Below are 15,774 nucleotides of genomic sequence, written 5' to 3'. Positions count from 1 at the left end.
AGAAAATGTAGCACTGTCCTCCTGTTGTTCATTGATTTGCTCGAGTGGGCACCAGTAACGTCTCACAACAAATTGTGAGACTTGTTGTTACTGTTATTAGCATATCGAATATATCATGGGTAGCTTGTCAGGCTTTGCCATGTGGGCAAGATACTCTCAGTAACTTGCCAGGCTCTCCAAGAGGGGTGGAGGAATCGAACCCAGGTCAGCTGCGTGCAAGGCGGACAGAAAATGTATCTTGTATAATTATTTTGTATCACTAAAACTAAATTGGTATTATATTATGATTAATTTATTATTTAACAATCTTAATTCATAGTAAGACTGGAGCGATAGCACAGCGGTAGGGCGTTTGCCTTGCATGCAGCCAACATGGCCGACCCAAGTTCGATTCCTCCGCCCCTCTCGGAGAGCCCGGCAAGCTACCGAGAATATCTCGCCCGCACAGCAGAGCCTGGCAAGCCACCCGTGATGTATTTGATATGCCAAACACAGTAACAACAAAGTCTCCAATGGAGACGTTACTGGGCCCGCTCGAGCAAATCGATGATTAACGGGAGGGCCTTTACTTTTACTCTTTTACTTTTACATAGTTTTTAGTACTAGATATAATTCTCATGCATCAGACTGAGAAAATGTTCTAATTTAGCTTGCTTCAAAGCAATTTTCCATGTAAATAAATTTAGATTTTTCTATAACAGTGTTTGGCTGGAGCGATAGCACAGAGGTAGGGCATTTGCCTTGCACGAAGCCAGCCCAGCTGAGCTGGGTTCAATTCCTCCGCCCCTCTCGAAGAGCCCAGCAAGCTACCGAGAGTATTTCACCTGCACAGCAAAGCCTGGCAAGCTACCTGTGATGTATTTGATATGCCAAACACAGTAACAAGAAGTCTCACGATGGAGACATTACTGGGCTCGCATGAGCAAATTGATGATCAACGGGAGGACAGTGCTACAGTGCAGTGCTATAACAATATTAAAAAATGAAGTCTCATATCATAAAATAATATGCAAACACAAGTAATTATTTTTCTTTAAATAGTGTGTATTCCAGGAGCTCAAGAGATGGTACTGTGGGTAAAGTGCATGCGTTGCACATAGCTGACCTGGGTTTGATCCCTGGAACCCTTGTATGATTCTTCAGACACCACCGTGAGTGATCCTGAGCACAGAACTGGGTGTAATCCCTGAACACAGCCAGTTTTGGTCCCCTAAAACCAAACCAGAACGTAACAAAACAAAACAGGCCTGTTTACTATGGTGTTTGACCTACTTGTTGAAAATCATGAGCTGTAACATCATTTTTTTAAACTTAAAATATTGTCTTCACTAGATTATGAGATATTTCCAAGTAAATATACCTATTATTTCAAATTTAGTACTAGGTTGACTTTTAGTGTTTTGCTTTCCCTGTCTAACCTTCTAATCCTTTGAGAGTATGCAAATCAGTTCCTCTTTTCAATGTATCTAGGTGATCTTAGACACCTCATAACTTATTAACTAATTTTAGCCTTATGTTATAAATCTATAATAAGAACTTAAATTGATACAGAATTGTACATTATTTATAAGTATTGTTTTTCTGTGTCCAACATTTTTATCACTATAACGCAAATATGAATACTCTAGAACAGTGCTTCTCAACCTTTTTTCTCTCCATGGCCCCCTTCATACCTTGTTTCCTTCCTGTGGTCCTCTCGTCCTACCAGTTGGCTGCTTGTCTTATGCCCCAGTGCCTCACTTATGTGAGTTTCACCTATGGTACTCTTCGAAAATTCCTGGAGTTTGCAGGGGTCATATGGCCCCCTGTTGAGAAATGCTGCACTAGACTACAAGTATGGATATATTTTATTTCAGCCATCATGAGTCAAGAGGAAAAGAATGTAAGGGTCACATATTGAATATATACTATAGTAAAAAATGTTTTTATAACCTACATGACACTTAGAAAATGATATTTATTATTTTTCAAAGCTATGGACATTTTGTCTAACATATTATGCTATAAAAATCTGACAAAATCAAATATCTGGAACAATGATAATTTGAAAAAATCAGTGAGTGTCATTTAAGTGTCATGTCCATTTACCTTATTTATTCCTTTGGCCTGCCTTTTGCTGTCTGTTGGTTTAGTATATTTGATTAACTTAGAGTACTTGTCTGAATTAGAACATAAGACACTTAATGTCCATTATAAGCTAGGTTTAGTTTTGCTCTGACTCACTCACTTCCTCTAATGCCTAATAGGATTTTATGCAGAGCATTGCTTCTGCTCTCTCTTGATAAGTTAAGCACTATATTTAAAATTATACACTAAAATGAATGGAATCCACTTTCACCTTTTGACCAATTTAGTGAAAAAAATATGTAGTCAAACTCACATACGTTGCCTTGGATTTATAAAACTTTAGCAGTTGTTTACTATGTGAATGAAGACGTTAGTATCTCAATATCTTTCAAACTATTGATCTGTTTTTAAAAATATATTATATGGCCAGAAAGATAACCCAAAGGACTAGAGCACATTCCTATAATGCATAGGGTCCTAGAATCAATCTTTAGCACTGCGTGACTCTTGAGCACCACCAGTTTAGCCCTGGTGGCTGCAGTCACCACTGGGGAAAAACCTCCCCACAAACAACAACAACAACAACAAAACCCAATACTAATACTAGCATTTAAGAAGGATGATGTAAGGAAATATACTTTGCAGTAGCTATAAGTACCTTATTGTTATGAGTGCTCACCTGATCTGTGTAGTTTTAAAAAGGCATTTTGTTACAGTATACATTTTTCAAAATGTATATTGACAATAAAAAAATTATTATCTGTTTCTTGCTGATCCAGACATATACCTATGATCTAAAATTTTCTATTTCCTGTTTAACTTTTGAAAAATATTCCAAGTTATCACAACAGTTTCTTATTTGATCATATGTGTAAATGTATACTTCAGGCTAAAGATACTATTTTTTTTAGAAGGAACTCCAAAAAAGTCTGAAAATGGTGTTTAATGTACATCTATATTTTTTTAGCTAAAATAATTGAGTTTTAATAAGGAAATACTAGTTGCCAAATAGTTAAAATTCCCACAGTCAGTCATGTGAGGCTACTAATTATTTTATTTGTGATTAAGAATAAACAAGTATCTTAATATTTGTTTGGTAATATCTTAATGCATTTGTAGAGGATGGAGATATAAAGGAAGTAATGGTGTGTTTTTCTCTGATATGTTTGGTGTTAACTGTACTGATTACAATAATTTTCAGAGTTATTTTGGTATAGATAGTAAGGTATAATGACTTTTTAAATTTTATTTTTATAAAGTTATTTACAATAATTTGGTCTGGAGCGATAGCACAGTGGTAGGGTGTTTGCCTTGGCCAACCCGAGTTCGATTCCTCTGCCCCTCTCAGAGAGCCCGGCAAGCTATCGACAGTATCTCGCCCACACAGCAAAGCCTGGCAAGCTACTCGTGCCATATTCGATATGCCAAACACAGTGACAAGAAGTCTCACAATGGAGACGTTACTGGCCCGCTCGAGCAAATTGATGAACAATGGTAGGACAGTGCTATACAGTGCTATTTACAATAATTTATTACATTTAATACTTATAATGACTTTCAATGAACAAACCAACTGCTTTCTTTTATGCTGATTTACTGCTTTTGTATTAGAAAAAACCCTATTGCTGTTTCTTTTGAGTAATGACACATAGATATTTAAGGATTCTTAGTTTTTGTTTCAAAATTAAAAATAGTGATGTAGTTCAAAACTTCATCAATTATTTTTGCAGTGAGACAGATGTAGAGCATCATCTATTTATTGGGCAAATACTGAACATCTAACATGTGAGTCACTGTTACAGAAACTAATATAAAACATTATGTAGGTTCATTTCAGGTATTCAGTATTGAGCTTTGGTATATTAAATATATTAAGTTGCCAAATCTGTGAAAGTAAACAAAAATCAACATGATTACTTTATCTTTTTACCGCTATCTACTTAATCTTTAGATAGCTTTTTTGTGATGGAGAGAAAATTGCTTTTTAAATCATCAGACTTAAATCCTGGTTATGATTATGTTAATAACAGCATAATTTTGTATGACATTTGATTTTCCTCTGCTTCATTTCCTCTGAAAACATGAGAGAAAACAAAAAACAAAAACAGGTTGGATTTGTTTTCTTTGGGGCTCTCAATAGTGAAGAAATTCAGAGCATAAAACAGTATATATTCATCAGGCAGTCATGTTCATCAAAGATGATCAGTTCTGTTCTTGGTTATTCTTCTTAGCCTTCTTTACTCTTCTTTTCTTCTTCCCATTATTTCAGAGCCAAAGGATTTAAAGTTGTTTCCTTCTTCCCTTTATCCTGTGTATACTCCCTAGATGAACTGATTTAATTTAATGACTCCACTTGATTATAAAATAGGTAGTTCAGACTTAATACATATGAAACATAACCCCTAATTTTATCGTGAAATGCTTTCTTTTTTTTGAGGGGGGGCTTTTTGTCACACACGGTGATGCTCAGGGGTTACTCCTTGATCTGTGCACAGGAATTACTACTGGCTGTGCTTGGGGTACTGTATGGGATACCGGGGACCAAACCTGGGTCAGCTGCATGCAAGGCAAATGCCCTACCTGCTGTACTATCCCCCCAGCCCATGGAATGCTTTTTAGAGTGTTCATTGTTGAAGTACTCATACTTGAAGTGACTTCCCTGCTTATTTGTTTATACCCCAAGCCAAGGAGAATTCCAGATTCTTCTCTTTATTTCAGATCTTGCATTCAACCAATCAGCAGTTCCATGTCAACATTTATAATACATTCTTTTTTAAGTAATAACTAATATATATTAAAATCACTGCATGTAAAATACACAGAATTATAAAGTTTAAATTCTTCAGGGCATTGAAATACTTTTATGCACGCCATAATTCTGCAATATTTGTACCTAACCCTTTCTTAATTCTTCTCTCTTACCTTCTTAGTACACCCTCGCATGTGTTCCAAGTGATTATCAGAGTTGCCTTCCTGGAGGAGGTATGATTTGAACATAAGCTTCAGAGAGTTAGAAAAATATTCTTGGTAAAGGGCCATAAGCTTATCTCTTAGAAAAAAAAACATAAACTAATTTCCCAGACTAGTGAAAAGTTTTTCTAGATGAAGTTTGGACTGCAAATTAAAGGATGGAACTGAGGTTATCAGGGACTTAGAAGGAAAGGATTCAACTTTAAGAATTTAACATTCACCATAATTGATTTTAAGAAGCATTTCTTTTGCTATATTGTAAATAGAACATGCCTAAATTTTATTTTTATTTTGTGTCATTGCACATCATATCTTTTGTTTCAATTATTATCTATGCTCATTTGTCATATGAGTTGTATTTTACCACTAATAAATAATAGACCATATTTGAAAATACCCCAAATAGGAAATTTCTTGATCTATCATGGAGGACATTGTTTCTTCATTTTCAATTAAGTAAGAAAACTTTATGTTAATGCTTCATTTTAAACTTGAAATTTAGTTTTTACTTGTAGAAGAGCACTAACTTCCAACTAGTTTCTAGTTGTTACAGCCCTTTATTTGTCCTATCATTAAAATAGCAAGTTATCATAGGAAAGGAGAGCATGCATTAGTGATACCTTGACAGACCCACAGTCTGTGCCCCTTGTAAGGCTGATGAAGGGTCTGCTGCACTGGCAGCCAAAATGCTTCCTTTTCTGGGTGTACAATTGTGTGGTACATTTTTCTGCTTTTTGTTTTTTTCCCCCATAATTTTATTATTTTTTCTTCTTATATTTATTTATTGAATCACTGTGGGGAAAGTTACTAAGCTTTCAGGTTTAAGTCTCAGTCATACAATGATCAAACACCTCTCCCTTCACCAGTACTCATTTTTCCCCACCAAGAACCCCAATATACTCGCCCTCCCAATGCCTGTGAGGCAGATGACTTTCCCTTAATTCTTCTCTACATTGATTACATTCATTGTTTTGACAAAAGATGCACCATCATTGTTTAGAATCCCCCCCCACAACAATCAGAATTGCTGAAAAGGCATTGTGAAATACTTTGTTTTCTATAGCTGGTTATGAGAATCATATAATCTGGTTATGAGAATCATAAATGCAATAGCGACCTCGCAAATTTGAATTTCTGCAAAGAGCCAGATATTTACGAGATTGGTTTCTGTGCATCTGGTGTTATGGCTGTGCTGGAGAGCTGCTTGTGGGGGGCAATTTGTGACCTCAGTAGGGCGTAAAGGAAGAGCCGGTACCACACCCCTTCCTGTGAGACTGCCATTGCCCCATCACCACCAGCACATACCTGGCTTTCCAATAAGCTCTGAGGCGGTGGCCACCTTGCTGCCGGGGTGGGGTAAAAGGCGGACGGTAACAACACCCTTTCCCTCCTGGGGAGGCATGGCGCTGTAGTTTAACACATGGTCCATTCACTTTTCTGCCGCAAGCTGCCGGGTTCTGGATTAAGTCCTTTTGCCTCTGGAGCCATGGTTGTGCCGGAAAGCCTCTCGTGGGGGCAACTTGTGACCTCCGTAGGGTGTGAAGGATGAGCCAGTACCACCCTCCCCCCCTTCCCATGAGACTGCAGTTGCCCCATCACTGCTGGCTCATACCTTGCTTTCCAATAAGTTCTGAGGCGGTGACCACCTTGTATGTGGTCCAGATGCATTTCTGCCAAAAGCCACTGGGTTTCAAGATTTGTTTCTGAGTCTCTGGGATCATGACCATTAATTAGCTTGATCAGGAGCCAGAGAGGCCATTTGTAGGCAGCGACTCAGAGTCTCGCTGGGATGGGGAGGAAGGGGCCGGTTCCACCCCCATCTGGTGAGGCCCCACATGTCTTGTCACTGCAGGCCCAAACCTGATTGTCCTGTGTCCTCTGGAGGATGGCGGTCACTGGACCGCCAGGGGGAACAGGCCAAGGCATGAAACCTATTCCCACCTGGAGTGGCCAAGCATCAGTAACCTACTACAGGCACAGGATGCATTTCTGCAAAAAGCCTTTGGATTCCAAGATTCGTTTCTGAGTCTCAGGGATCATGGCCATTAAGCAGTTCAATCAGGAACCAGAGAGGCCATGCCTCCAATTATATAGCTGAGCTGGAGGTGGTTTGTGGGTGTGTCTCCCACATACCTAACTTTTGGCCGTTTACTTTCTTGGTAAACTTTGCCCCAAGTTTTTGGGGTCTGGCCAAAGGCACAGCACCAATTTTGGGGTATCTGGAAGTCTGAAGGTGCCATCAGGCTGCTGATGCACTCACCTCACAGGTATAGATTGACCTGCTGGCGGCACCATACCCCCAGCTTTTTGGTTTTTTAATAAACAAATGCAAAGCTTGGTTCCTCCTCATGTCTTCCAAAATAGCTTGCCTTTTCCCGGTAGCATATGAGGTTAAATGATGTGGAGTATGTGAGTCCAACTGTGCTTGTGTTCCAAGGTAGTTGAGAATGGGAGTCACTCTCAAAACTGCGCCCTCCCCGCCCCCCCCCCCCGACAGAGACCACCACCCCTTGCTTCATCTTCACTTTTCTTTTTCAAAAAGTTACTGTTCCTTTCAGTCTTTCCAGTCTGACAGTTGATGCCTGTGACCTTTTAATGGGTATTTGATGTATAAATGGTACTTGAGTCTCCTAACTCTTTTGGCTTCATTTTTGTACTGGTTGTTTGTTTCTATCTTATTTTAATTTTTTTGAGGGAGGCCTTCCAAAGATGTCCTCAGGGGCCCATGAGAATTCCTAGTAATTTTCAACCAGCCAGACTGGTGGTTCATTGTGGTCCAGGATGTAGAGTGGCATGGGCTTGTGGTACCAGGGGTTTCACAGGCCATCCAGCACCAGCAGGTGCTTTAGCCCCTTTCCTGTCTTTCTATCTCCTCTCTTCTTGTTTTTAAAACCGGACTTTAATTCGCTTGTAAGTTTATAAAGCAACTTTTGGAGGAGGTTCTAGTAGCAAGCAATTATGATCATATTTAACCTTCTAATTCTCTTCTGTGATGAGTGAAACAGGAAAAGATGGGACGGCTTGGTACCTTGGTCCTTGACACCTTCCATTTAATAGATATTAAATGGAAGTATGAGTCTTTGCATTTCAAGTAACTAAAGATTAATAATAATGAGGCATCTGTGTAGAATGTGAATGGTTGAAGAATCATACTGAAGATATATGAAATTTCTTGTGTTGATCTGGTACTAATGGCTCTCATTTTTCTGTTTCTCCTCCCCTGATGTCCAGTGTAATTGTATTTTAATAAAGAGTGGATTAAACGAGTCAGTGGCCTGTGTGCAATAATGAACGCTCTTCCCACAAATCATCATTGCAGCTGTGTTCACTTGCAGCTCTCTTCATCACATTAAAATGGTCCAGTTTATTTCTCTTAACTTTGAAGTTTCTTTTCCATTAAAAGGTCAGATTTGGGTTAATTACCCCCAAACACATAATCTCTTGTGGAATCTTTTTTTCCCCCCACTTTTCAAAATGGTTGAGTTATGACCCTCATTAACTGTGATTGTACTCCTGTGCTGTGTTTTCAGTACTTATATTATAGGAAAAGTTACCCCAAAAAGAACAAATATTAGCAGTAAGAGATGTCACTGACACCTGGCATGTAATAATTGCTCTGAGAAACTCATGAACCAGTGATGAATGAATGATGGCTCACATTAATTACTTCCTCTGGAGCCCTTAGTCTAAGCACGTAGAATGTTTCCTAAGCAGTCCACATAGCAACTTTGTATGAACTGTGCTCCTCAGCCTGGATAATCAAGGTTATCACTGTCCCCTATCCCTCCTTTGTCAGTCCACTCAAATGAGAGCTGCCCTTCAGGTGAACTGTGATCAGTGGGCTGCTGCTTTTACTGCCTTTTTACAGTTTCACATCATATGAAGAATGCCTGTACATTTAGTGTGCCCAGACATTTAACTAAAAAGATAATAGAAGGAACTGTAAGAACTTATAACCAAAAGCAGATGTATGAGCATTAGTTTTTTACCTTAACTATTTTGTGTGACTTTCCTGTTCTTTTCCAAACACTGTCAGTATTTTTGGGGAGAGATATGATGGAGTTGCATTTGCTTTTAGGTTGAATAGGAGCACACAGATACATACATTTGGTATTCTATGTTACATATTAATTTATATTTTGATGAGCATAGTACCATCAAAATTTTACAAATACAATCTAAACTATATTAGGAATACAATATATTGTATTTTGTTTCAATCTGTTCTCTTAAGTTGAAAGAAATGTTTTGCCATTTTTTTTAATCTAAAATATGACTAACATGAGGTAGACACTCATGTAGTAAAACAAATTTAAAAGGAAATGCTTTATAGAACAAATTTAAAAGGAAATGCTTTATAGAACGGTGGGTAAGCAGTTGTCTTGCACACGGCCAACCTGGGTTCAATCTCTGGCATCTGATATGGTCCCCGAGCATTGTCATTAGTAACCCCTGAGCATCACCGGGTGTGACCCAAAAGGATTTTTTTTTAAAAAAAGTGATTGTTGAACATAGAGCGGTCTATAGTCAAGAAGTAAACACACACACACACACACACACACACACACACACACACCTAAAAATATAGTCTATTAAATTTTAATAATTGGAAAACTGTATTTTTTTCTTTTAGGAAGAACCCCCAGCACAAGATAGAATATAGACACGATGCACTTCCAAGTAAGTAATGTTACTTCAGCAAACTGAAAATGAAACTGTCAAAGTGATTCTCTTGGTAGGCCTAGCTACAATCTTCAGTTATGGTGAAGCATTTTTATTTTTGTTTCGGTAAAATATTTGAATTACTGATTTTAATCATTTTCTTTCCTCCCCTCCTTTTTTATAGAGGCACCATGATGTGCAATACTGTTATGGACAGTTTCACACATATGTATCCTAACATCCATCCACAACCATTGTGTCCCTGTCCCCCAACCAGTGTCCCATTGTCCCCTTCAACCTACTGCTACACCCTGTCCCCACCCTTGCTAATCTCAGTTTCATAGGCCAATTCTCAGGTTCTGCTGCTGTTGGTCGTTAGTTATTCCCTTTCTGTGTTTCTTTGTATCCCACATGTAAGAAAGAGCATTCTGTGTTTGTCTCTTTTTTTCTGACATCACTTAACCTGATGCCCTCTAGTCCATCTATATAGAGGCAGATTGCATGATTTCACTTTTTTAGGGAAACATCATGTATCCTTTATGTAGCACTGATTATATATAATTACTATCCAACAATATAGATGTATCCTGTGTTTATTTTTTTTGACTTAAAAAATTTTTTTTGTAAGCACCTGAAAATAAAGTCTCCACTTAGCCGTAATTATATTGAGAGTTTACTGATGATGTCTTTAACTGAAAAGATCAGAATGAAGATTGGAATTATACAGAATGTATTGCTTTGGCACATCAATAATGTTACTATCATCTTGCACCATTTTTTTTAGAAGTGCCTTTAGAACCCAAAACTGACTTCTCTCTTCACCAACTAAGTCTATAAACATGCTTATTTATTTATTATTTGAAGTTTATGTTTTTATTAATTTTTGCAAAGCTGTTCATGATTGGGTTTCAGTCATACAATGTTCCAACACCCATCCCTCCACCAGTGTACCTTCCAAGCACCAGTGTCACCCCTTCAAGTCCCCCCTCCCACTCCCACCTGCCTCTATGGCAGGCACCTCTCTTCTCCCTCTCTCTAGGCAGTTATTTTAGGCATTATGGTTTGCAATGCAGATGCTGAAAGGTTATCATGTATATCCCTTTGCCTACTTTCCATACTCTGTCCAGAGTGTTCATTTCCAACTAATATTGTCCATTTCCAACTAATATTGTCATAATGGACTCTCCTCTATCTTAACTACCCTCCACCGACTACACCCTTGTGGAAGCAATCTTATTTATATCTAAGGAAAGAGGGGGAATGAATAACTTTGACTCTTGCTGTTCCTTCAAAAACTGGTGAAGTTCATCATTTATTTTTCTTACATTTAATGCATTCTTGCTTTTAATCACTGTTTAGTGTGAACAACTTCTTTCTTTTTTTTATTTTTGGGGTTACACCCAGCGATGCACAGGGGTTACTCCTGGTTCATGCACTCAGGAATTACTCCTGGCAGTGCTCGGGGGACCATATGGGATGCTGGGAATTGAACCCGGGTCAGGCTGCGTGCAACGCAAACGACCTACCCACTGTGCTATCACTCCAGCCCCTAGTGTGAACGACTTCTGTCTCTTGTGTCTCTCTTCAGAACCATAAGGTTCCTAATAGAAACTGAGCGCTGAGGGAAAGAGAAAGACAGAGGGATAGGTATCAGGCAATTATCAACCCTGTTTGCACCGTTCTGTTGTACTTGCTGTTTCCCCTGTTTCCAAGTGTTTATAGTTCCCTCTCTAATAAATCTTGGTTTGTGTGTATGTTCTTTAACGTAGAGACCAGTTCAAACATATTTAACAATTACATTTCAGATAAACTATCCATTAGAAAATGCTATGAGCTCTTATTTAAATCATGATACAGTGTGGTTTATTTCTATGACATCTATTGAAAGTAACGGTTACAAAAATGCTATAATCATTGCAAATAGTTAAAAATCAATTAAGCACTGACTGCCTTATCTGCTATTTTTACCCATTTTGTGCCTTCTAATGCTCACTACCCATGATGTTCTCTGTATACTATTGGAGTCTTGGCTTGGGATCTTCTGTGATATGATTCCTCATGACTTTTCTAACACAGCAAGTGTCCTTCTATTCCAAGCTTTAAAACTTTTCTGTGTGGCAAGAAGTGGAATGGCAGAGTTCATGTGAACTTTATTAGTTTCATCACTTTAAATCCAGATAGTCAGATAATATGCTATATGCTTCAGCTTGCCCAGTGGGGAATACATGCATGGAGGTATTGTTCTTGCTGTCATTGCCCTTTGGCTTTCTTTGGCACAAAGGCATTTAATTGTTATTGTAAAGACAGGACTTTTGTTTCTAGTTAAGTACTAGTCATTTATTTCAGAACCCACTTCCTGTGACTATTCCCATAGTTCAGAAAATCATAAAATATTCTATATCTGTAAGTTCCACAGGTTCAGAACATTTTTATTTATCTGTTTCTTTCTTTCTTTCTTTCTTTCTTTCTTTCTTTCTTTCTTTCTTTCTTTCTTTCTTTCTTTATTTTGGATCATACCAGCAATGTACAGGGGTTACTCCCAACTTTGCACTCAGGAATTACTTCTGGTGGTGCTTGGGGGACCATATAGGATGCTGGGAATCGAACCCTGGTCAGCCGTATTCACGGCAAATGACCTACCCACTGTACTATCACTCTAGCCCCTCAGAATATTTCTAACTAAAGTAAGGAAAGTTTTATTATTTCAATGGCCCATTTATCTTGAAGGGCAGAAATTGCTTTCACCAAAAATACTTTCAGCAATTAAAGAAAAAAGTAGACTCCTTTATGGGTTTCTTTTGATTTACAGAATATTTCGTCACAAATTTGCTACACAAGGTTTTGTTAATAGATTCCACAAAGAAATCACATGCCATTATTTCACTGTATCACTGTCATCCTGTTGTTCATTGATTTCCTCGAGCAGGTACCAGTAACGTCTCCTTCAACCTAGCCCTGAGATTTTAGAAAGTGCCACATTTGTGGCTCTTTCGGAGTCAGGAGAATGAGACCCACTATTGTTACTGGTTTTTGTCATATTGAATACGTCATGGGGAGTTTGCCAGACTGCCGTGTGGGCAGGACACTTTTGGTAGCCTGCCAGGTTCTCTGGAGAACCTGGCAGGCCTTTATTTCAGCTTCTGCTAAAAAGTGTTAATTAGAAGTGTTAGTATCCTTATGTGAGGCTCTGGTTTGATCCTTGGCACTATTGTTGTTACAGAAGCAGCAGGCTTAGAAGTGCCATATCAACTACTAACAGAGAACACAGCTGAATTCTAGAGCTGACTTTGCTGGTGACATGAAATCAGATCTTCAGTTGCTTTCACTGAAAGCACAAAATTCTTTTTTTTTTTTCACTTTGTTATTGAATCACTGTGAGGTAAACCCTTACAAAGCTGTTCATGATTAGATTTTACCCATACAGTATTCCAACACCCACCCCTCCACCAGTGTACATTTCCCAGCACCAGTGTCCCCAGGTTCCCACCCATAATTTCCGACCCGCACCCCCTTCTCTCAATCTCTCTCTCTCTCTCTCTCTCTCTCTCTCTCTCTCTCTCTCTCTCTCTCTCTCTCTCTCTTTCTCTCTCTCTCTGCCCCCGCCCCCCTTTTGGGCATTGTGGTTTGCAATATTGATACTGAAAGGTTATCAAGACATCCCTTTACCTACTTTAACACTCAGCTCTTGTCCAGCGTGATCATTCCCAGTTATTATTGTCATAGTAGTCTCTTCTCTATCTTACCTACCCTCAGCCCCACACACACTTAAGGATAGTTCCAACCATTGATCTTGACCACAGAGCCAGGAGTAAGCTCTGAGCACTGCCAAGTGTGACCCCAAATCAAACAGAAATAAAATATTGTTTCTGAAAATGAGCCTGCCCAATGAGTATCAAAAGGCTTTATGATAGAAGGCTTTATGCAGGACTCACAGAGGCTGAAAGCCCATTTAATTGAAAGGAATTTTTAAAAAGTCATAAAATTCATTATATCAACATGCAGGCTAGAAATCAGAACTGTAGATTTTAATAAGGGTTTCGTTTCTATAAATTTAAGAGGTGTTCACAATTGATTTATAAGTGGTTTATTATATATCAATTCATGTATTTAAAAATTATGTATATATGCATATTAATTTCCTAGGACAGTTTAGTCTCAGAAGCATCATAGTAGGAAAAGTTAAACTAAGTAACACTGAGTTGTCATTTTAATCTTTCTAGAAGTTTGTAGTGGCTAGCTAGCTACTAAGTAAAAATATTCTTGCTCAAAGACATTTTATAGTAAGATTTCTAACCTTAGCTGAGTGATGGTTGATATGTTATATACCAACTTTTTTCTTATTTTTTATTAAAACACCATGAGATAAACAATTACAAAGTTGCCCATGATTGGGTTTCAGTCATACAATGTTCCAGCACTTGTCCCTTCACCAGTGTACATTTCTCACCACCAATGTTCCCAGTTTTCCTCCTTCCACTCCCACTCTCTGACCTCCTACACCTAGTCGGCCTCTATGGCAGACACTTTTCCTCCCTCTCTCTCTCTCTCTCTCTCTCTCTCTTTCTTTCTCTCTCTCCCCTCCTTCTCTATCTGTCTATCTCTATCTCCTCTGTCCTTTTGGTCATTTTGTATTCCAAACTTTTGTCTTTCAGTGAAAAGCGTTTCAGATGAAGACGATAATGTTGGGCAATCCAATGAGTACGATCTAAATGACAGCTTTATAGATGATGAGGAAGAAGAATATGAACCAACAGATGAAGATTCTGACTGGGAACCTGGAAAGGAAGACCAAGAGAAGGAAGATGTGGAAGAGCTTGTGAAAGAAGCAAAGAAGTTTATGAAAAGAAAAAAGTGACTCTTTTCTACAACAACTTATGGCTCACATTTACTCTTTACGGAAAAAATTTCAGGAACTGAGGAGGCACTTAAATGATTATTGTTCCCCCCTCCCCACATGCACACACAGACACTTTTTTTAGTAGCTTTGATTTTAATACTGATTTTTTGCAATGGCACATCACACTGAAAAATCAACCTTAGTGTTCCTTTGCTTTCTTTGTCCTAGTTAAAAATCATATGAAAATGGGAGAAGAGAGATAAGGACAAATAATCGATATTTTTCATGTATTTTTTATGTTGGTAATAAAAGATAATAGATTGTGCAAAACTTTGGTCTTTTTTCTTCTAAATGTTTTCTCTTTATGGGATACTAAGAAGTAGGCAAATTATATCATGGTGGGAAAGCATGTCTCTCTCATTGTTATTAACGTACTTCTTCAAGCAGCACCAAACTTTAAAAAATAATGGTCATCATATATATACATGTATGTGTGTGTGTATATGTGTGTGTGTGTGTGTGTGTGTGTGTGTGTGTGTGTGTGTGTGTGTGTGGCTGGAGCGATAGCACAGCAGATAGGGCGTTTGCCTTGCAAGTGGCCAACATGGCCGACCTGAGTTCGATTCCTCCGCCCCTCTCGGAGAGCCCAGCAAGCTACCGAGAGTATCTCGCCCACACAGCAAAGCCTGGAAAGCTCCCTGTGGTGTAATCTATGTGCCAAACACAGTAACAAGTGTCACATTGGAGATGTTACTGGGCCCGCTCGAGCAAATCAATGAACAACGGGAGGACAGTGACAGTGACAGAATACACACACACACACACACACATATATATATATATATACATATATATATATATTTGTACTAGTGTTTTCTAGAACTTTGTCGTTTCTTGGCTACTCATTCTTTGAAATACTAGGAAATATAAATATACTGAAGATAGATTAGATTAAACTATAGAAGAGAAATGCCATACAGATAATATTTTTGTGCTCCAAGTATGTAATTTACTATATATGATTATCTGATTTTAAAAATAGGAAAGCTCAGGGAATTTTATGGTGTTCTTAAAACTGGAGGTCCTCCTCAGTTATTTTTACTCATTATTTTCTCAAATCACATTAGTTTTTTTTTTTGTCAGAAGCTCTAAGTTGCAATTATTTAAAATTCTGACCTTTTATTTCAAAAGGTCCCTTCTTCAGCTTCATGAAGTATATATATTACTTTCATAAAATA

At 38.2% G+C, this 15,774-nt stretch overlaps 1 protein-coding gene across 2 annotated transcripts in view; it reads left to right on the top strand.

Annotated features, from left to right (window-relative positions):
• Nucleotides 1–14,860, top strand: part of APLF (aprataxin and PNKP like factor) — a 65,471-nt gene extending 50,611 nt beyond the window's left edge. Inside the window, exons 9-10 of one of the 2 annotated variants that reach the window (XM_056125413.1) lie at nt 9,671–9,717; nt 14,352–14,860. In XM_056125413.1, coding sequence (XP_055981388.1) covers nt 9,671–9,717; nt 14,352–14,554 — 250 coding nt within the window. In that variant the 3' untranslated portion in view covers nt 14,555–14,860. Of the gene's footprint in view, nt 1–9,670; nt 9,718–12,919; nt 13,010–14,351 lie in introns of those variants that run through there. The other variant, XM_056125420.1, reaches the window with a different exon arrangement.
• The last annotated feature ends 914 nt before the right edge of the window (nt 14,861–15,774 follow it).

The sequence above is a fragment of the Sorex fumeus genome, unplaced genomic scaffold (assembly GCF_029834395.1).
Source record: "Sorex fumeus unplaced genomic scaffold, SorFum_2.1 ptg000006l, whole genome shotgun sequence".
Taxonomy (NCBI): Eukaryota; Metazoa; Chordata; class Mammalia; order Eulipotyphla; family Soricidae; genus Sorex; species Sorex fumeus.
Note: the sequence above shows the minus strand (reverse complement) of the source record. Positions and strands in the feature narration are given on the sequence as shown.